The sequence below is a fragment of the Sarcophilus harrisii genome, chromosome 5 (genome assembly GCF_902635505.1).
Source record: "Sarcophilus harrisii chromosome 5, mSarHar1.11, whole genome shotgun sequence".
Lineage (NCBI taxonomy): Eukaryota > Metazoa > Chordata > Mammalia > Dasyuromorphia > Dasyuridae > Sarcophilus > Sarcophilus harrisii.
This window is the reverse complement of record NC_045430.1, coordinates 132,475,531-132,499,686: the sequence shown is the minus strand read 5'-3', so window position 1 is coordinate 132,499,686 and position 24,156 is coordinate 132,475,531. Positions and strand designations below refer to the sequence as shown.

At 33.6% G+C, this 24,156-nt stretch overlaps 1 protein-coding gene across 1 annotated transcript in view; it reads left to right on the top strand.

The window, feature by feature from the left end:
- The window catches only part of FRMD4A (FERM domain containing 4A), a 367,656-nt gene that overhangs the window by 174,843 nt on the left and 168,657 nt on the right, over positions 1–24,156 (top strand). The window contains exons 3-4 of the mRNA XM_031940653.1: positions 129–223; positions 22,032–22,124. Of these exons, the coding sequence (XP_031796513.1) occupies positions 129–223; positions 22,032–22,124 (188 nt within the window). The remainder of the gene's footprint in view (positions 1–128; positions 224–22,031; positions 22,125–24,156) is intronic.

The window sequence follows — 24,156 nt, the reverse complement described above, 5'->3', positions numbered from 1 at the left end:
TTAAATTGATATGAATTTTTGAGACCCCAGGGGAAAGATAATATATATAGTAATAAAGCAGAGTATGTGGAAGTTTTTTTAGAGCTATTATTCTCATGTCACCATTTCTTCCCTTTGTTCTCCTTCAGCCCAAGCTTTTGGCCAAGGAACTGCTTGATCTAGTGGCATCTCACTTCAACCTGAAGGAAAAGGAATACTTTGGAATAGCATTCACAGATGAGACGTAAGTGCCATGAAGCAACATCTAAAGCCATAAATAATGATATAATGGTTCTAAGATAGCCCTCTCCTGTCAGAAATTGGACATAAATTATTTGTAGCCAGTGGGATTGGTCACTCCTGCTTTGCATTCCCATACACAAAGTCACAGTAAGAATTGAGCACAAGTAGTATAGTCAAAGGATCCAATTTGGATAATGATAGTTGATTATTTCAATGGACCTGTGATCTCCTTTTTGTGCCAATATGATTCCCATGTCAGTTACAGCTTGTTGACATATTAATGATTTTTTAAAAAAATAAACTAGCTATTTCTGAAAAGATATTCATAGTCAAATACATACATTTAGAATTCAAATAGTTGTAAAAATTAGGTTTAAACAAAATGTGTGGGTTTGAAATTTGAAAAAAATTTTTTTGGAAATTAGATATTTCCTTGGATGTTGAAATAATATTGAGGCCAGGAAGCAACCGTGGTGATAAATGGAAAATGAAAATAACCTATCTAAATTCAGTTATAGAATATAAGAAATAAAAACGTACATCAACCTACTAATACAGAGAACTTTGGGTTTTTAAAGGTCTTTTTTCATTTCTCTCTTGTGAAACTGTTTGGCAACACAAATGTTCCTTTAATAAGATAGTGACTTCCTTCCAAATACATTGGCATATGATAAATTGATTTGAATTTGAAAAATCTCCACATAGACATCCAAATAAAAGATTTGGGTTTTTTCTTAAGTTAAGCATCTTCATGCTTCGTTTCTATGTTCTAAAAATCTTAAGAGCTCGAACAAAAGTTTAGAACATGAATTTAGTCCTAATCTTTACTTCTGTGTATTTTTCCCTGACATACATCTAAAACAATTGCTTCCAAATATTTTCTTCCTGTTCTTTTGAAAAATAAATGAAAGGCCTGTGATGTAGGCTATTTTTCTATTGTATCACTTTTTAAAAGGTTAGATAGCATTCCAACTAATTATACTCCCATTGTTCATATTTTTCAAATGAGCTTTACTATTATAAAAATCTTTTTCAATAGCAATTTAACATTCTTTTTGAGAAAATAAGGTTAAAAGAATCGGGGTGACAATTTTGACCTCCCAAAAGAAAAAATATATATAGTACATATTGAATTTACCTATCCACTGGTCAAAAAAAAAGTTTTAGTTTTAAGGCAAGGAGTTTTTTTTTTTTTTTTAAGGAAAAAAAGTATTAAAGATATACGCTACAGGGAGAAGAGACAAATAATGAAGTTCATGCTCTTACAGATTAAGAACAAGTATCTGAAAATTGTTTACCCTTTGTATTTGTGAAGACTTTGAAACTTTATGATAACATAAATGATTTAATGTATCATAAAATAAATATCTATGTGCTATGTAAAGTAGAATGCTCTGGCATGAAAAAGTTAAACATTCATTAAAAGTAACATTTGTAGCTTTCATTCTTTCCCATTTCCTGGTCCAGAAAGAGAGTATCCTTAAGAGATAAAAGAGTTGCTCCAGAGTACCTGAGATAGTATCCTTGGCTGTTTCCTTAGGCTCTGTCTAAATACTTTTGTTTAACCTGTTTTTTATCTAAGTACTGGTTTTACCTATTTTCTAAAATGTTCCAATATGTTCAAGAATATTCAATTAGTAATATAATTGTAACATAATATGACATGATGGTTTATATATATGCAGTTGTCTTCCTCACAAAGGAAGCTCTTTGAGGACAGGTATTGTTTCCCTTTCATTTTTAATTCCCCAACACTTAATCTATGCCTAACAGATAATAGGTATTTGATAAATGCTAAATGATTAATAGTCCTCAGAGATATTTATTATATTCCAAAAGTATTAAGATATATCTTATTGTATTCCTCCTTCCAAACCCTGTATTGTGCCTTATTTTCTTGAACTCTAATTCTGGTTCTCTTCTTTCATAGTGTCCCATTACTGTCACATAATAAGTAGTTATTAAGTACTTTATTTGATATTTCTTGTCCTTGTCAGACTTTGACTAGGAATATGTGTTAGACTGTATGTGTCTATGTCTAGAGGTCAAAGATACTCTCTCTACTTTTTGGCAGTGATATTCTCTTTTAATTCTCTATTTATCCACCTGATTGTCCTCAGTTCTAGTTCATCATCCATGTCATACCCTCAGAGCCTAATTTCCCTGAAGGTCCCCGAGTTCCGTTCTCTTTCAACTCTTTACTATGTAGCTTAATGATTCATCAGTTCCACTGATCATTAATAATGATAACAACAATTGCAGAAATAAATTAATTAATAAATATAGTAATAGTACTAAAGTTTTATATAGGGCTTTAAAGTTTGCAAAAATGCTCTACCATATTACCCTATTTAGTCTAAGTATTCTCCCTCCCTCATGCTTCTCTCCAGTCCAATCCATCCTCCACGATGCCACCAAAGTGATTTTTCAGTAATGCAGATCCAGCAGTGTCACCTTTCTGTTCAAAGAGCTCTAGTGATTTCCTGTTTCATCGAGGATCAAAGATAAGCTCCTCTTTTTTAGCATCCAAAGCTCATTATAATCTGGCCCCTTCCAACCTTTTCACTTCTCTATATCTTACTCTTCTCTGTTAATTCTAAGATATAGCTACCCTGTCAATTTTACTCAAACTTGATATTTGAGTTCTGAGTTCTGTTCTTTTGCTCTAGCTGCCCCCCCCCATCTATCATCCAGTACACCCTACATAATAACCTTTTAATAAATATCTATTTTTGATGCATTATTATTATTTATTAATATATTATTTGATTGATTAATCAAATGCTCTTCCTCCATACTTTCACTTTTTACCATCCTTGTTTTTCTTCAAGACTTAACTAAAATCCCAGCTTTGAAGTCTTTCCCATGCTCTCCAGCTTCTAAACTCTTTTCCTTTTAGATTACTTTGATATACTCTTTATGTATTGTACTTAGATATTTATATGTTTTTGCCACTATTAGAATATATTTTCCCTGGGAGCAGAGATTGTTTTTGCCTTTCTTTGTGTTGTTAGTGCTTAGAATAGTACCTCACACATAGTAAGCACTTAATCAATGCTTGTTGAGTGAATGAATGAATGACTTTCAGTAAATGTGTAGCTGTACCTGGGAAGGCCCTGTGGAAGTCAGTGACAAGAGAGATCATAAGCCATCCAACTGGCATTATCCAGGGAAAGTGTCTCCTCCTGAGAGGTTTCCCCAGACAGCAGCAATGACAAGCAGCCAGGAGGACAAAGCAGATGATAAAGAAGGTGCTGTTCAAAAATAGTTGCTGAATAAGAACAAGCAGGTGCACCCAACTCACCCCTGGGAACCAGAGAGTTTCAGGCGCTTTAAGAGAAACAAGAGGCCAAGGGAGAATGAAAGGAAATCTGTGGGTCGACAGGGAGAGCTTGTGGCAAAGAGAAAGATCATCTAGGGACAAAAACAAGTTTGGGCTACTCCAGAGGGCAATCAATCAGGCATTTGCCCTCTGGGTAGCCTTTTGAGTAAACTGAGCTCTTATTTTTTCTACTTTCTAATGGAAAGGTTTTTCTTTAGGGGTCTGGCTTTTGTTAGCGTTTACCCTGTCTTCTTTGTGGATATTACCAACCACCCTTCCATTGCTATTCTTAATCCTCTCTGTTTTTTTTGGGTTTTGGTTTGGTTTTTTTTTTCTGCTGAAGCAAAATCCTTGACCATATCCTATTTTCTAGGGAATTGAAGTATGTGCATTTAAATGAAATAAATCAAATGTGTATTTATATACATGCTCAGACAGCTATATGCATGATTGTGTAAGTAAGATTTTTGAGAAAATATTTATTACAGCATATGTTTTGTCATCAGAATTTTTCTTTCTCTTCATATTCTTTATATCAAGGGTTCTTAACCTGAGGTCTATGGATCCCCAGTATGTTAGAGTCTTTGAATAGATTTCAGCGTCTATAAACTTGGATAGGAATGAAATTACCTTTCCACTTTCACTGATCTATAATTGAAATCTAATATTTTCTTGTGAATTTAAAAATATATTCTGGGGGGCAGCGAGGTGGAACAATGAATAGAGACCAGCCCTGAAGTCAGGGGGACCTGAGTTCAAATTTGATCTTAGACACTTAACACTTCTTAGCAGTGTGACCCTGGGCAAGTCATTTAGCCTCAATTGCTTCAGATATATATATATATATATATATATATATATATATATATATATACACATACACACACACATATACACATATATGTATATATATATATATTGAACAGAGTTTCATAGGTTTCATCAGATTATCACAGGAGTTGATGATTAAAATATTATTTAAGAACCCCTACTTTCCATCATATCTTGTCATAATATATTAGGTCCATATACTTCTTTAAACATGTTTTAGATTTTCTTTCAGTGTTAATGAAGAAAGAGTAGATGTGCGGAGAAAATGTTTCTTTAATAGTTCTGTGTATCTGTGAATCCTGAGGTGTGAGTGAATCTACCACTGGTGGTAAAGACAGCAATCTATGTATTTGCCTTCTCATAATGTATAATTCTTGCCCACATTTTAAGATTCATGTTCTGTGGGGAAATGGAATAAATCTACCCTTAATCCACAACAATAATATTCTGGAAGCCTGTATTTTTACCTTCAGAGGTACCAATTTAATATTTAGTTTGTCTATATATTAGCATCCCACTCTTACCACATGATTGGTTCACCTCTTTTCCCAATTATACAGTTCCTTAGTGATATCCATCAAACCACTTATTGCATGTAGGTGATAGTAGTAGTGAAAAGCTAACTTTTTCTAGTGCTTTAAGACTTGCAAAATGCTTTGCATATATATTATCCCATTCAATAACTCTGTGGAATCAGAACTATTATTACCCCCATTTTATGCGAGGAAGCTGAGGTAGAGATTTTAAATGATTTACCTAGTATTACACAGCCAGCAAATGTCAGAGGTGGAATTCAGACTCAGATCTTCCTCACTCCAAATCTAGTTCTTTATCTACTATACCAAGTTATTCCCAAAATCTTTGTTATTGTCTAGTAGTTTGACCTCAAAAATAGATATGATTCTGTCTTTGTAAAAATAAGGTTAAAGAAAGTAGATTAGGATCTGTTTTTCATTGCATCCGAAGGACTACAAAAAACTTACCATGTGACTTGTAACTGAAATTTCCTATGTGTTATTTCCCCCAGGAGAAGGTGAAATCCTTGAGAAGGTTTTCTTGTTTTTATATTTGTATTATCTATAATTAGCACAATGTCTTATATGTAATAAGCTCTTATGCTTTTTTCATTCATTCAGGAATTGTGTCTCTATCTGGGAAAATTTTTGTATTAAATGACTGATATTTATAAAGCACTTTAAGGTGTACAAAACATTTAAGTTTTATAAAACATTTCAGTCTCACAACAGCCCTCTGAGATAGGTCTTTCAAGAAAAAAGTGGATAACAGTGTCTCGAAAAAGAAGCACTTTGACTAGCTTCATTCAACTCAAGTTTAGCCAACCTAAATTAGTAACAGAATGTCTACCCATGATCCACAATCTCCTTATAGCATTTTCCTTATATATCAATGTAATTATCCCTAAAGCAAACGCCTTCATTTTTTCCCAAATGGAGAGGTTACATGAGACAAGCAAGGTGATGGTGTCTACACATATGCCAATCTATCCAACAGGGTCTACCAAATGTTTTTTCTGGGATTTTGTTTGATACTCATATATCTATTTTGTATTTTAACAGATATTTGACTTATATTTCAGTTAATGTTTCAACAGAACAAAATATTTCAAGAACCACAGTAAGTTAAGCTGTAACATAAAAAGAATGCATGATGACTGCAACTCTAAGAAGTTAATGAATTTCCAGATATGCAATAAAATTTAACAAATAAAAAATAAAACAAATATGCATATTTAAGGAAAATGGCATTATAAAATGCTGTATTTAAAAGGCAAAACCTGTAATCATCAAGTAAACAATAAATTTTTGGTCAGTATATATTTTTAAGTCCTGCTATTATTTTTTAGAAGAATAAAAAATATGAACAATTCTTGAATTGCTCACTGGTAATTTGTTATATAAACCTCTGCTCCACCTGATGATATCCTTCACTTTAAGTTTTCTCATAAGCTTATAGCACCTTGGCCAAACATTCGCCCAGGCAAGAGGAACTTATTGGTGGGATCTCAACCTCCAAGAGGCCCCACAATTTGTGCATTGAATTGCATTGTGCACAAATTGTGTAAGCAATTACTTTCAACAGTCCAGATTTTTCAGCTACATTTTGATCTCCTTGAGGTTAAGGGACTGAGTCTTTTTCTTCTTTTTCCAGACCCCAATATATATGTAGAGGGTAAGAGTGAAGTAAACACTATTATTGATTTTTGCATGTGAAACAGTTTTTGGTATTTTAGCAGAATTCAGAATACACTCATTGATACCTTCAAATTTAAATGTTTTATATTATGGTATCTTAAAAATCATGATTTGAATCTTGTCATCAATAGTATTTTTCTTTATATTATACCTTTGAATTTTACATTTTGGTAGCCCTAAAACAGATTTTTAAAAAATTAATATTTTGAGGATTGAAGGAAGGCATATATATGACTTTGGTGAGTTGTTTTACAAAATTTTAAAGCAAGCAACTATAAAGGCAATTTTTGAATTGAGAAAGAAACAATAAAAATGCTGCTCCAGGAGAGTAATTTATTTAGAAATAGGTTTGGGATTTCCATTCATTAAAAATACTGTATTAGGAGACTTTGAGGAAAAAATCAATAGCAACAATCTCTGTGCCTGTGCTTTAATAGCTTCTTCTAGTAATATGGCATTCAGCATTCATTACTACCCCAGAGACAACTCACATTAGAATGTCAGACATTATAGAAAATAACAGGGCCTCAAATTTAATGATCAGAGAAGTGCTTTTCCACAACTCTTTTATTTTCTAAGGTAAATGAAAGAAAAAAAGAGTTTAGCATAAGAACTTTTCCTTCAATATCCTCTCGCTCTTTAACCACTCACTGTCAGTAAAGACAGAGTAATGGAGTAAGGATTCTTATCTATCTTACAAGTTTGTTGGAAAGGGAGCACTTTCAAATCCTATCACTGGAAGCTCTTTCTATGGTTTTTTTTTCTCTTGAGATGTAGCTGATAATATAGTATAGAGCACTGATCCTTAGATGTATTATTACTTGTATTATTATTCTAGGCAAGTCATTTAATCTGTTTCCTCACTTGTAAACTAGAGATGATGCTAGCATCCACCTTGTAGGGCTCTTTCTTCTCCTTCTCCTTCCTCCTCCTCCTTTTCTCACTCTCTCTCCTCCTTCCCTTTCCTTTTCCTATAATTTCCTCCTGCTTCCTTCTTCCTTGTCCCTCATTTCTTCTTCCTTGTTCCTTCTTCCCTCTTCCTTGTTCCTTCTTCCCTCTTCCTTGTTCCTTCCTCCCTGATCTCTTTTCCTTCTTCCCTGTTCCTTCTTTTTTGTACCCTGTTCATTGTTCCTTCTTCCCTATTCCTTGTCCCTTCTTCCTTCTTTCTTATCCCTTTTTCCTTCTTCCTTGTCCCTTCTTCCCTGTTTCCTTTTTCTTTCTTCCTTGTTTCCTGCTCATTCTTCCTTCTCATCATTATTATGTTTAGGTAAAAGGCAAAAAGAATGAGATCATATTTAAGAACTGATTTTGAATAATTAGTGCCTATTTTTACATAATTATTGTATTTGTGCTACCTTAATTGATGATTACAACTCAGTGAATTAGGTAGAGTAATTATTATCATTCCCATTTTATAGAAGAGGATAGATGAGTCTCAGCATCGGTAAATAACCATCTTGGTGTAGTGGAAATTGCATTGCCTATAGTTAGTGAGTCAACACAGCATTTATTTACTAAGTAAGTATCTACCATGTGCCAGGCTTTGTGCTAAGCACTGGATATTCAAAAAATTGCAAAACAAAAAAAAAGCACTCTAGCTGGCTCTACTGGAGTTCATAGCCTAATAGAAAAGACAACATGCAAACAAATATGTGCAAACAAAATATCAACAGGATGGCAGGTAACATCAAAGGGCAGGCACTAAGATTAAAAATGGTTGAGAAACACTTCTTGTCAGTCAGAATACCCATTTTCATATCCACTCTGATCCCAACTACCTATCTATACTTGTACAAGACACTGGTCTCTGTGAGTTAAATTCCTTATAAGATGAATGAACTTTCAGGTCTCACTCAGTTCTAGAGTTGGGATCTTATGATCAGATTACTAAGGCCTGGAACTCTTCCATTAATTCAATTCTCTTAGAATTTCTGTGAACATTACCTGGGTCACATCCATGAATATTAATAATTATATTGATATTTTTGTGTTTTAGGGAGGTGATTTTTTTTAAATTTAGTGATCCCTTAAGGACAATGACTGAGCTATCAAGGTAGAAATTCATTGGGACACTGGAAAATGTGATTCTAATTTTCATCCATAAAATACATGCAATCTCATATTGCACACATACATATATGTCTCAAAGGTAACTATCTGACTTTTTTATGCCCAAGTCTTTCATTAAATAAGCTGGAGTCATTTGGCTCTGTTTTTGTCTATCTGTTGTACATCCAGAACACCCTTAGGAGAGTTTTTACTTCAGTCATCAACAGTTTCTTTTATTAGAAAACCAGTCTGGCTATAAATATATAATCTCATTAATGCTATTGGTGAGACTGTATATTGTCTCATCATTAACATTAGACAAGGTACTGAACCAGGGACAGCATAGGTCAATAAATCTTCCAGCTTCAGTTACTCTCAGTAACTCTAACCTATCCTAAGTTAGAGAAGATCTGTGTTGGTAGAAAGAGTTGACTTACTAAGAAAACTATAGACCTTTTGAAGAATTTAATTTACTACTAAGAAACAACAGTATTCACAATGTTTTCACCTTATTATCCTATTTTTTCTGAAAAAGCCATTTCATAAGAAATAAACTATTTTCCCAAAAAAGTAAAATATTATTTTAAAAAATGGGAATGTTCTTTATTTTTTCCTTTGATAGAAGTGACTATAAGTAGATTTACACTTACCAGACATCTCTTCCTACTCCAGTAACAAGGCCAAGTGTTCACTAAATTTCTTTTCATTTCTAACATTAACAATTGCTGCTAAATTCATAGGGCTGTAACTCAGTCCTAACTCCATTCTACACTTAAGAACTCTTCTGTACTGGACCCAGAGCAGAGTCTCAGTCCAGGAGCCAGTCCTGGAGGTCTCTGGCCTGAAAAGATAGGAACCCATGGCTTTCTTTTTTTATATTCTTCATAGCATTATACCCCATCCCAGTGACTTGTGGCCAAATTTTTTAATGCTTAATTTTAACTAACATTAAAGGAAGAAACAATGGCTTCTCAGCCTTTTGGCTAAGATCAAGTGTAGGAAGAAACATTCAGATATAGAATTAGTATGTATTTCCCATACACAAATGGTTTTTTTTATTTTAATAGCTTTTTATTTACAAGTTATATGCATGGGTAATTTTATAGCATTGACAATTGCCAAACCTTTTGTTCCAATTTTTTTCCCTTCTTCCCCCCACCCCCTTCCCATACACAAATGTTAAAAGATTATATTGATGGGATGACTTAAAATAGGATCTGGAAACTTGATTTAGAACTAATGTTACATTCTCCTGGAAAATAGATACTTACAGAGCAGGAATTTTCTGAGCTACATATTTTATATTTCATCTTAAATCTTTACTGTCTCCCTCAAAGTCATATGTCTTCTAGAACATCAGTCCAGAAATCTGACCAGACTTCTTTTGGTGAGGTTGTGTTCTGACATGCACAAGCTCCCTTTTCCACCAGTAAGCTTTACTCATTAAACCCCAAAGCACTGGATCCCACAAGGACTTCTAACCTGGATACTTATTCACATCTAGGAATGATTTTCAGTCCATCTAATCAGTAAAGAAAACATAGCAGCTGAAAGTTACAAGCATCTCTCATACCTCTATCTCCTCACATGGGGTTTAGTCAGAGTTTTGCCAAATGGAAGAGGGAATAGTGAAAAATAAAAGGTTTTTTTTTTTTTCAGCTAGACCAACAGATTCACCAGCAACTCTAACTCAGCAGCCAATGAGGAAATTACTTGGCCATTTCAAAGCACTTAGATACTTCTATACTGAATATATACATAATTGGAAATGACCGGTGAGTTTGTCATTTTCAAAAAGGCAATGTGCTGATTCACACATGTGAAAATCTGAAAGCACACAAGGAATATCAGAATGTGCTCTTTATGGATCTCATTATACCCATCAGATCTTGAGACTCATAGAAAGACTTTTTTTTTACCACATAAAGCAAAATTTCTATGGATTATATGTAGAAGTATGTAGAAATTTAAAAGTATGTTAAATAAACACAACTAATTTTTGTTCTCCACAAGCAAATTCATAGTATGAATATGATATTTGATCTGCTTTATAACCAAACAAAATCAGCATTATTTTATCTCACTTTAAAAATTATTTATTAGCCAAAGTAATAACAAAAATAACTAAAAATTGCAAAAGTAATTAGCCAAAAATAACAAATTATTTCCTAATTGTCTTCTTTGGTCTCACACATGAATTATTTTTCAAGTCTTATTAGGAAAGGATCTGGTGTGAATTCTCACCAGTCAGTGGATATGATCAAGACAAAGTTACCAGGCATTTCTTGGTGGAGAAATATCCTTCTTGCCTATGTTTGCTTTTCCTACTATTTTCTTATTACAAAACTGCAGTTATCCTAAAGAAAAGAGGCCTGAATTGTTCTCCAAAAATATTGGATAATAGAAGTCTTGTCAGCTGTTCCCTTCCTCTACTACGCATAAAAGAAAACTAGTTTAGACATCAATAAGAGAGGTAGAAGTTATGTATAAGTCAAAATATTGTTACTTAGGGAAGAAGAAATCATTGGAAATGAAGATCCTTCAAAATTGTTATGGGTCACTAAGGGATAGATCTGAGGGTAGATAGGCACAGAAATATAAGATTTTTAAGAATCCTATTCCAGTCATATTAATGCTTCTAAAAGCAATATATTTCCTTCTAAATACATAAACAACCATAGCTGAAAAAATGTAGAAACTACAAAAATTCCTTGAAAGTCACTCTGAGAAAATTATTTAGCTTGTCATTCTCTTCCTTTTTTGTATTGTTTAATTTCTGATAATATTGTCTTGACTATAAGAAAGAATGACTTTTCCAGTGATAAGAAATTGAAGTGAAAACCTGGGTATCTCTTCTTCCCTACTTTTGGATGCTGTTTCAACTGTAGTCCACTACAGAGTTAAACTGCCTGAGGAAACTGAAATAGGAAAGTTATACTCTAGTATTGTAATGAAAGCACTCTATTAATCCCCAAGGAAAATAGCACATCTGGGTTTATAATACCATTCCCTACAGACTTTCCAAATCCAAAGTTGTTGCTCCTGATCTTCCCTCCTGGTCCCTCTTCACAGTTTGGGGCATATAAGAAACAATTTATTTAAATGTTTTATGTGACTTCTAGTGTTCAGAATACTTAAATTTTCCTCTTCTCCCAGAAATATAGTACTTTTCATATTCAGAATTACTCCTCATCTCCCTCTCCAAATACCATTCTTATTAGAGTTAAGAGATGTGGCCGTTGATATTATTTCCCTTTATTATAATATTATTATTGACATAAATTAGCATAGTTCTTCAAATACCCTTTCTAAGTTTTGGTGAGCAGATTTCTCTAATGCTCCCATTGTCTTGGCTTAGTTCACAATATATTTATACTATCTTGAACTCTGATTCTTTGGCATTCCCATGACTTTTTGAGACCTCTTGAAATCTGGTAGTTCTTGCTTGTCCCGTTCATCTTGCCTCCACCTGTATTCCTTAGGGGTTTTTTTTTAAGTGTGGAAATAATAAGACTATATATTCCTAAATGGTAACAAAGAAAACAAAGTTATTTCAAAGCTATGGCAACCCACAATTCCTTTCTATGTTCCTGAAATTTTTTTAAACCTTTAACTATCACCACAAGTACAGGTTAGAAAAGGAGCTTAATTTTCACTTGAGCATGTTTTTTCATTTTTAAAAACTGTATACTCAGATTGTGATCTGGCCCCTTATTTTTTCTTTTCACCCACATTTCTCCTTTTTTATAAACTAAACATTTTGGTACTTATTAGACGCTATAACAGAACATGGGTCAGGACAAGAGGAAGAGAAATTCCAGTAAGATAATTTAATTACTCATTAATAGCTCATGTCATGAGAAAGTTGCCAGTGTTAACCACTCCTGATAGATATTTCTCTATTCCAGGCCAGCTGTCTACACATTTCCTTTCTTCCTTCTCATAGAAATTGCACCACCCCCCACCTTTCTCTGACTCATATATCCTGTAGAAGAAGGGATTCCAGGGTTCTCATTTTTTCTCTGCTTTGTTTTGTGCAAGGTAAACACACAGCTCTATTTTTTTCTGAGAGAACATGTAGCCCTTCTTTGGGTTTTCTCATAGTTTTACTATTAATAATTATAGCGAAATAAATATACTGGTGTTTTAAAATAAACACAAGTGGATTGTTGTAACAAAAGTGCTTTGTAAACCTGAAAGTATTGTGTAAGCATTAATCTTTCTTGGTTCCCTCAGTTTTTTGTATTCCTCAATTCCTTATTCATAAACTTAGTACCCTCAAAGTTTTTCTAGGCTCAATGTTAGCAGAGTTTGTCAAAATTATTAGACCTCTTTATCTTATTTTTAGACCTTATCTTATTTTTCAAGTTGAGGGCCATATATATAAATAAGGCACTTCCCTGTGGCCCCAAAGATTTCTTTCATGTAGTTCAGATTTTTCTACTATGACTTTCTAAACTTTTTCTTTTTATTTCCTGGCACTTTTAATGGCCCCATTCTCTTAAAAGTCCTACCTTGGCCTTTACCTCTCTAGAAGCAAAAGGAAAGTTCGTTTGAGGAACTTCTCAGGGCCTTCCTACTTGTGACTTTGCAGGAGATTTTTTTCACCCCAGATATATACTTAGGGCACTCAACCTTTGTAAAAATAACCATAGTAAGAAAGTTTTATTACAGATAAAATGAACAAGTTTAACAAGTTATTTTTTTTCCACGATGTAGTTTCAAGGAAAGGAAAAACAGAGTAGCCACTTCAAACTTTTCAAAATGCATTGTTTCTCAGATTCTCAATTCTAGGCTTCTGAGTTAATCAGGATTTTAAGAAGGCTGGTCCTTAGTGTCTCATTGTTCCTTAAGGCAGGGGTTCTTTACATTTTTGTGTTCTGTCCTTTTGGCAATCTGGTGATGCCTATGGAACCCTTCTTAGAATAATATCTTTAAGTAAATGCAATAAATGTATAAAATAAAGGAAACCATTCATATTGAAATACAGTTATCAATTTTTTTAAGTTTACAAAACCTTGTTCAGAACTCCTTAATTGAAGGCTTGTTTTTTTTTTTTTTCAGAAGTCTTCTGTAGCTAGAAAGACTCATGATATCTTCTGTATTTGAGAAAAATTGTAGATAAGAAATAAAATACTAAAACTCCCAAACTTGCTCTCGAAAAGCTTATGTGCTAATGAAAGGAAAGACTATACAATGTAATTAGTACAAGGGAGCAATCCAAGTAACAGGCTATAGGAACTTTGAAGAGGGAATGTCTACTTTTTCCCCTCCCTTTCCTCTTTCTTCCCTCCTTTTCCTCCTCCCTTCCTTCCTTTCTCCCTTCCTTCCTTCCTTTCTTCTTTCCTTCTCCTCTCCATTCTCCTCTATTGACTATAAGAAAGAATGACTTTTCCAGTGATAAGAAATTGAAGTGAAGACCTGGGTATCTCTTCTGTATTTTTGGATGCTGTTTCAACCCTAGTCCACTATAGAATCAAATTGCCTGAAGCTCCTCATCTCTTCTTTTCCCCTTCTGTCTCCCCCCCTCTGTCTCTCTGTCTCTCTCTTCACTTTCTCTATTTCTCTGTCTCTCTGTCTCTCTATTCACTTTCTCTCTATCTCTGTCTCTCTCTGAATCTGTCTGTCTGTCTGTCTGTGTCTCCCTCTCTTTCTTGATTTCCTTTTCTTGCCCAGGCTAGGGGGAATTCCTGCCCTTGATCTTTAATATTCCAGATTATCTATCTAGAGGCATCCTGGTAACCCCAACTTTCCAAGGAATTCACCATATTGGTACCAGAGTTAGGGTGAACACTCTAATGTTCTGAACTTCAAAGTTCAAGTTCATTGAGCTCCCTAACAGCAGGAATTGTAGGCATTGAGTACCTTGCCTGGCCAGGCTTGGGGTTTCTGCATTCAACTGAAAGCATTAAAGAAAGCTTCATGAAGAAAATGGTGAATAGTGAATAGCATTTGAAGGACAGGATGGACTTCAGTAGGCAATGAGGAAACTAATTGCAACAAGTTTATATATACATAATATATAAATCTGTCTTCACACAGATATATTGATTCATTTATCTCATTATTCTCAATAAAGAAGAGTAGGAAAATTAGAAAAGAGAAATTTGAGGGTCAGAGACCACTTAGAAAAACATATACAAAGTGATACCCTTGTCATTTAATGTAACATGTACTCACCTAAAAATTCTCCATGGTGTGAATTATGATCTCGGGAGACTTCAGTCTGTTCGCCAGTAGCTTGTATTGTCAATAATGTATGTGCCTTTGAGGGGAATTTCTCAAGCATGGTTCATTGATTGAATTGAGTTTCCCAAGCTATGACAGCTAATCTTGAGAGCGTGTGTAGAGCATTTTATTCTATACTGACTCAGGTGCCTACTTATTACTTAAGCTTGAGTTGGAAAAAAAAACTGTAATTCTCTCAATCCATTCAATGCTATGAAGCAATCCAAAACTTTTTCATCTTGAGTCCAGACTGGCCCATTGGAAAGCAGTACAATGAGGCAAGACATTCTAGTTGTTTTTATGTGATTATGGATGTACTAATTTACTAAGGAAATAGCCAAGAAGCATTTTTCAGTGCCTATTATGTGAAAGATATCATCCTAGATTCTGAACAAAGAAAGCATGAATCCTGTCCTAATGAAACTCATTATTTAACCTGTGAGCTACGTGATTGTCTTGTGCAAATCTTTGTAATTCCATTTGGGGTTTTCTTGGCAAAGATATTGGAATGGTTTGCCATTTCCCTCTTCAGCTCATTTTACAGATGAGGAAACTGAGGCAAATGGGATTAAATGGCTTGCCCAGAGTCCTAAAAAATATTTTAGACCAGTCTTTCTGACTCCAGAACCAGCACTCTATCTACTGCGTCACCTAGCTGTAAACATAAAATAAAAATACTAGATGAAATATAAACTATAAAAATGCAAAACAGACTATGATAAATGTGTCAGCATGCTGTCATAGAAAGATTAGAAAGATTTTAGAAAGATTACTGATTTTAGTTTTAACAGAACTCCAGATTTGAATTCAGGCTCCCATACTTATTACTGTGTTTTCCTGAGCAAATCATTTAACTTCTCTAAGCCTAAATGTCTTCATCTGTAAAATGGGAAGAATAAAACTTGTTCTAATGTATGTTAAAAGGAAAAATGTTTTGTAACATAAGTATGTTAAACAAATGTGAATTATCATTAAAAATTCCAAATAGCAATGTGAAACCTAAATGACTTGAAGGATAATGGAGAAAAATAGTAATTGTAGACTTGAATATTCAGGGAATGCTTCAAAGAGAAATTTGGGAGGATTCTTTTGATAGAGGTTTGCTAAGCAAATGGAACAAGCTTTTTTAGAACACAAAAAGATGGTAATTGTCCTTGTGTGAAGGCTAAAGAGTAGTCTCTTCTCCCTGACCGGAAAATTCAGATACTTTCTGCATTTCTTTGGTCACATTGCCTAGTGCTCTGACATTACAAGAATTTACCTAGCCTTCTTATTTCTTCTCCTTTTCCTTACAAGGTATAGACCAGGGCAAAGAGAAACTAACCAATAATTTTAAAACTGGTGAATGTGTATGCGCATATGGGTATGATTTCTTTGTATGTATGAAGGGTCCTTACAATTTGGACAAAATGCTTCAAAATTCCTTGGGTATGAAACACAATATAAATAAAGGTTTTTTGCAGCATAATATCTTATATGGATTTATTCTAACAGTGGAATTTCTTGTAAAATGTACTTTTGGATGAAAGTTCACAAAGTAGTGCTTGAAACCATTAGCATGTTTTTGATTAATTTTATTTCTCTTCACTAAACAACTCCTGAGTATTTTTACTAGTAATTATTTTTTTCTTGTCCTCTTTCCATATTTCCTCCTTTAATCCTTTTTATTCATTCTTTGGATTTAGAACTAGAAACAAACTTAAAAATTATAAAGTCCAATCCCCTCATTTTTACAGGTAGGGAAACTGAGGCACAGAGATATAAGATAACTCTTCCAAGGTCATACAAAACAAGGAGTCTACACATAGATTTTTCTTTAAATTCATAAATATTTCTACCAGTCCATTACATACTTGTATCATAACAATGATCTATATATCTCAGAAAACAATAACCTGAGGCCATACACTCAGATTAGTTGCTAAGTAGTAACTTCACTAATTAAAATAAAAGAGAATATAAGAGATTGCCCTAGATACAAGGCCCACTAAGGGCATGCTTTAGCTTCCCTGAAAATTAGACCACTGGGAAAGCCCTATCACAGAGAACCATGGCACTCTCTCTTGCTACTATCTGACTCTAGTCATTCCTGAAATACAGTGATTCCTTCCATATTTCAGGAAGGAAAATGGGAAAGGGAAGAAGAATGTGGTTCCTCCTCAATCTGGAAAAATCCATGAAAAAAAATTTGCCCTCCCTTCATACCAGAGGAGACATCTCAATTATGATAATATTAAAAGATAAAATGTGTTGTTATTAAACAATATCCTATGTATATTGTATGCATTTCTTAATTTCTAAACTTTTTCTGTGTCTTATATTGGCCTTCATGTGTTGGCTGCAGCTTCCGCAAAATTCCCCCCCCAAATTCTTTTTTGATTTCTATACCAACTCATGATATATCTAAACTGTGAGAGGGGGATGTTGAAATGTGGAAGGGATAACTTTACTAACTCAAAGTACTGAGTTTCTGGTCTTCCTGGTAGGCTTCCTACTTTCAAAGACTTCTCAAACTACTTGCTTCCCATTTCATGTGATTTGGGTTAGATTTTCATGTGTACTACTCCTGAGAATCCTGGTTCTAGAAGGGTTTCCTTCTTTCCTTTACCCTCTCTGCCAACAAGTTCTTTAAACTTAGTGTGTCTTTTCTAACAGCTAACTTTTTAATATACTACTTAATTTCTTTTTTTAGTAAAGCTTTTTATTTTTAAAACATGTGCATAGGTAATTTTCAACATTCCTTGTAAAACCTTGTGTTACAAATTTTTCCCTCCATTTCCCCCCATCGCTTTCCCTAGATAGCAAGTAATCCAAAATATATTAAACATGTACAGTTTTTCTCTACATATTTCCACAATTATCATGCTACACAAGAAAAATCAGATCAGAAAGGGAAAAAATAAGAAAGAAAACAAAATGCAAGCAAACAAAAAAAAGTGAAAATACTATGCTGTGATCCATACTAAGTCCCCACAATACTTTCTCTACTCAAATAGCTTTTTTCATCACAAGACCATTAGAAATGATCTGAATCGCCTCGTTATTGAAAAAAGCCACTACTGTTAGAATTGATCATCATATAATCTTGCTATTAGCGGCTAACCTGTGAAGGAGAAAGTTAAAACCTCCAGAAATAATACACAAGTTTGAAAGCATTCAGAAGAAAATAAGTCTTTAAAATATGCATATATATGTATATATACACATGTACACATATTTCCACATATACATATGTGATATAGATGGATAATTATTTCAATATAATTGAATATTTTCAATATAATTTTTCAATATAACTCTTTATTCCTCATACATTCTTCTTTATAAATTAAAAAAATTCTGAAAAAAATGAGTTCAAGAAATTATCAAAGGGATCTATGGCATTAAAAAGGTAAAGAACTTCTCATCAGAATTATAGTCCCATACTCAATCAGTCAGAAAGCCTCCAAATCAATGCAGGCTTTAGAGTATTCTATGTATTCTTGGTGGACTCTCTGGTTAACTAAGAGAGAAAAAAGGACAACTCATATCAGATACTATTTTATTTTTCTTGTCATCTAGCTAATGTCCAAAACTCACAAAAGACTCTTTTTTTTTGTAAAGAAATGGTAAGTTTTTTCCCCCCATTGGATAAGGAACTAAGACAAAATAGGTGTAGAGAGTTATTTTATTTGATATTCTATGGATCTGTATAGTGGTACACATAGCCTACAATGGAAGATTGCAACCCATCTATGCCTTCTCATCCTGCGTGATTTGTGTCCATTTTGTCCCTTAAATCCTTCACACACAAAAAGGTGCCCCAGAGTAGGAGTAGGGATTTATACCTATAATCCCTGCTTCTAGGGAAAACTGAGGCTGATAGATCCCTTGAGTTCTAGAATGATAATTGAGTGTCCATATTAAGTCTAGCACCAACAAGATTAGCCCCTGACAGCAGAGGGCCAACAGAGTGCCTAAGAAGGGATAAAAGTCAGAGAAAAAGAGCAGATTAAATCTTCCTATATATTAGCAATGAGATTGGACGCATGTGTGCTGAACTTTCAACGTGGATGAGATTGGGAGATCATTCTCAAAACAAAACAAAATAAAAAATGATAAACCTCCCAATGAACTAGAGTTTTTTCTAGGTCTTTAAACATTACCAGGTACCAATGAGATTAACTATTATCCCTTGCTCTTTCTGTAGGACCAATTTATCTTCTTTTCTGATCATATATTTCCTGAGTGATCTTTTTACCACTTTTTTCCATGTCATTGGTTTTAAATATACACACATATGTAAATGTATGTCTATAAACATTTAGTAGCTATAAATAGCTTTCAGAATATTACATTTGTGTATATAATTATATAGCAAGTATACATATATACACATATGTGCATAAATGTACATGTATATATATATCTGGTAGGCGTATATGTGTGTATTTCTATGTGTATATATACATATGTGCATGTGTATATATACACACATACACACACACATACATACATATAGTCCTCGGACAACTCTTTTTGGAAGATTGTTGTGTTCCATGCTTCATGGACATAGCATCATGTTGGTTTTAAAAATATGGGACATCAATTCCTTCATGTCGGGAATATAAAGACAGAAAAAACATAGGCTGCCCTCAGGGAGCTTGTTTTATTTTGGTGGGAACATAATACGCACAGATAAGTAAAGCAAATGTAACACAACCTTCAATTGTTTTTCTCATAGAGAAGCTTCTTTGTTTCTAAGAGTACTTTGGAAGTAGGGTAGTTGTTTGCCATTTTTTGGTGAAAAGTCTATGAGAAGTTGGCAACTATCATTCTGAAAAGAAATAGATATAATGGTTGAAGAAAAACCAAGTCAGGCAATGAGATAGAATATGAAAAGAACTGGATTCTAGAGATGCTCTAAAGAGCAGAAACTGTTTCCCATTGTATTATAACTTCATTGATTATGTATGATTCTTGAATTGAAACTTGAAGGAAACTAGGAAATATAAGGAACCATGATGAAGAAAGAATACATTCCAGGCTATTGATAGGCAGTCTGTACAGAGACACAGAAATGGAAGATAAATTTCATATCTAATGAATAGCAAGTAGGCTATTTTGATTAGAATATAAAATGCATGAAGAGTACAAAAAACATGAAAAGAGAATGGAGCTAGATTTCACGATTTAAATACTAAACAGAGGAGTTGTTTTCCTCTCTGCCTTAGTTTCCTCTTCTGAAAAATGGAAATAATCATAGCACTTACCTTCCAGTGTTGTTCACAAAGTAAGCACTATATAAATTGTATTATCACATCATTATCCTAGAAGCAATAGGGAGTCATTAAAGCTTTTTGAGTAGCATAGTGATATGCTAAGATTGTCTTTTAGGAATATCTGTTTAGCAGAGATTTAAGACAAGAAGAGTTATTGCAGTAGCTTAATTGAGAGGTAATAAGATTCTGATCTAGGTTAGTGGTTAGGTAAAGGGAAAAAAAAGAATGGGTGTGAGATATAGGAAAGTAAAATTAACGAGATTTGGCAACTGAATGGAGAGGGAGAAGTGAAAGTGAAGTATGAAAGATAATTTCCTTTTATGAAAGGAAGTATTTGGAGATTGTTGAAAGCTTTATGCAATTGCCAAATTTAATCTAGCTGATGCTCTTACTTCCTATTCAATTTTGAGTCCAGCTTGATGAACCAACTCAATTTATCCAACTATATGTCATAGTCCAACACTTCTTAAACTTTTCCCACTTGTAACCCCTTTTTGCCTGAGAATTTTTTTTATGTGATCCCACTTCAAATCTGAGTTGAGGTGTTTCTGGCAGCATTCATGCATGCACAGTGCAAAGTGTGTATGTTATGTGTTCAGAGGCTGCAAGGCTGCAAGTCTCATGATGCAATACAGGTAAGTGCTGTTAGAAAGACCTCAGGTTTGTTATGCATTTGATTTTTAATTAATTTTTGATCATTTCATTCAGAAATCTTTTACTGCTGCCAAATTTTTCATGACCTTCATGTGGGGTTGTGACTCACATTTTAAGAAGCTTGGCTATAGTATAGGCTTTGTAGCTTTTTAGGCTCATCTTATTTGATTGGCTGTGGATCTCTTTAAGGGTGTCATGTAATCTTCTGGGCCCCGATGATGTCAGTATAATACCATGCACAAATAAAATCATCTGAAGGACCTCATCTCTAGATATTCCTTTTCCATTGGGGTACTGCACAAAACTCTGTAATGTTGGTGAACAACTTTGATATTTATTTCTTTCTCTGTTTTATGTTTTGTTGAAATGATAATCAGAAGATATAATAATAATTTAAATTCACATTTATACTCATAATAGATCAACACAGAAAATAGAAACACTGTTCCATCTTTTCCATTTCCTATTTGTTATCTTCCACTTTCATATGTATACTTTGGATAACCTAATTTAGTTGAATCCCCAATTTTCAATTTTACTGTTTTTCACCATGTTATAAGAGGATATTATTTATAATCCTCTTCCACTCTGTAATTTTGCAAATACTTTGTCTTCCCTTGGCTGTCATGACTTTCTACTTTGCAAGAGGATCAAGTATTTAGTATCATTGATGAATTAAAGCAAAATCAACCCCAAAATATAATAAAATGAAGAGAATTATGATTTCATTAAATTGTTCAGTGGCTTTCTTTAGCCATTTTGAATCAAAAAGTTGTTTTCTCTCCATTACTTTGATGGAGAAATTATGTGGATTAATGAAAGATCTATAAAGGGCTTTGAATTCCTCAAAAAAAAGGCATTAAAAAGTATGGAGAGAAAGAGAATAAAAGAAAAAGGAGATTTGTTAATGTTATTTGAATGAAGTTAATGATTTTATTTGAATTTCAGTGAAATCTTTGAAATATAAAGTAAATATAAAATATTCTTGTGTCATTGGATTTGTTCTATCAGATTCCATATTTGCTGACCATTTCCCAAGCCTTCTCCAAATACTGACCCTATGATACCATAGAGTACTTACCAGTTACCAACTCTTTGACACTAAGCAAAATCTCCAGATTTATTCTTGTATTGCACATCTCAGAGATTCTGCTGAGTTGTGCATGAATATGAACACATGAACACTCCCCCCCCCCCCCAGAATCTTTGGAAATAATATAGATTTAAATTTTTATTTTCTTTTTTTCTCAGGGGACATTTAAACTGGCTTCAACTAGATCGCAGAGTGTTGGAACATGACTTTCCCAAAAAGTCAGGACCTGTGGTTTTGTACTTTTGTGTCAGGTATGTACACAGGGTATTCATTTTCCTTATGTATTTGTTTTCACAGAAAGTTTTGAAAAGCTGAGAGTGGTAAACATAAAGGTGTAATAAAGTTTCTTATTTTATAATGAGAATATCTGTATATCTATATAGATGTAGACAATATATACCTACAAACATATGTTTGCCCTTCTTTTAAAGCATTTGTATCAGGGCAAGGGAAGGGGAAGTATTAATATATTATTTAAATGAAGCTAATGACTATATTTGAATTTCAATGCAATCATGGATATATAAACCAAATCCATAACCCTTTCCAGTTTTCATATAGATCACAATCATAGGAATGTGGGTTAAACAAATCAAAGATAAGAGTCATGATTTTATTTCCAAGTATGTTAAACCCTACTAATTTATAAAAGTAACATATATTGAACCATTTCTCTACATGAATACATAGAGAAATTCTAGAATCTTGTACCAAATAATACTAATGTTTTCTTTTCTTGTATCATGTGTCCCCCCATTGTGTGGAGACTTTTACCTTGGTAATCCCAAATAAAACTATTTCTTCCATTGCGATAACTGGCTAATTTATCTCCTAGTGATACAAAACATATGTAATAAAATATCAGAAACAATTGAAATTATGTTTCCTTAACCTTTTGAAAGAATGTTCAGTGTGTTTTTGCAAAGAACGTTATTGGGTATGATTAGTTAACCTTTGCAATAATTACTTAAAATTGGACAGAATCATTGCTTCCATTTTATAGGATGCTTTTTGGTGTCAGAGAGAGGTTGGGTGATTTAAGCCAAAGCATAAATTCGTCAAAGTCAGAATTAGAATTCCTCGTTCCAACAGCCCTTGTTTTTGACTTAGTCCAAAAACTATTTTCTCTTCCTAAAAACATGTAATGTAGAGTGATTAAAGACACTTTCAGTTTTTCATGTCTCTTTTTTAAAAATGCTTCAAATGCTTGTTGAATTCAGATGCATAATAATTTCCAACCTCTATGTTTTTCTAGTTCTTTTAAAACATAAGCAGAGGTTCAGAACTGGAAACAAATAAATTGTATAACAATTCCCAAAAGGAAAAAAAAATACAATTGAAAACTAAAGATTATGGCTAGCAATGCAATTTTCTAGTCGCAACCAGTCTGACAATACAAAGTGCACTAAATGAGTATAAACCAAAAGAGTATATCACATAATAGATCTGTTTCACTAGATGCAGTATGTATCCTTTATCCCAGCTGGTAAGGAACATTTAAGTTAACATTTAATACCTTTTTGATTTATTTAACAGCTGCATCCATTTCAGAAATAATCTTAACCATTTCCATCCCTGATAGGCAAGATTTCAATATTATAATCCTCTCAATGGTGTCTCCACTTTCTCATATTAATGGAGAAGTAACTATGTAATATACATGGAGAAAAACTCTCTGGGGAAAATTCCATCCTCAGCTGATTTTAGTTAAGGCACAGAATTTGAATTTGAGCAATTTATTACCTGGGGAGAAAATGGAGGGAATGTGAGAATGTTTGGTTAGCATGTGTTGAACTTCTCCCAGCCACAAACACTATTATATACCTATATACCATATATAATATCTGTGGATTCCACAGATATTAACCAAGAAAAAAGAAAACATTTTGGTTGTTGCATTTAAATGCTCTCCCCATCACGACCATCATCACTGCCACCTCCTTTTTCCCCCTTAGGGTCTATTATCAACTAGGAGCTGGGAACTAATGGCTTGTTTCAGCTTGAGGCACACTAAAATTGGTAGTCTAAATGTTTATCCCTGAGGCCATGCAAACTACTGAGAACTGTCTTCTTGGCAAAATAGACCATCATAGAAAAAAAGGCTAAAGTAAAATCATTTTGGAAAAACTAGACATCAGAATTTTAGAACTCTTTTCCACTGGTTGTAGTTCACATTATCGATCTTGCAGTATATTCACAGGAGGACCAGCGAATAGCTGAACTCCAACAGGAAGTGGTAATATGAAATAGATTTGGGTGAGGATAATTGTAAAAAAATATTGT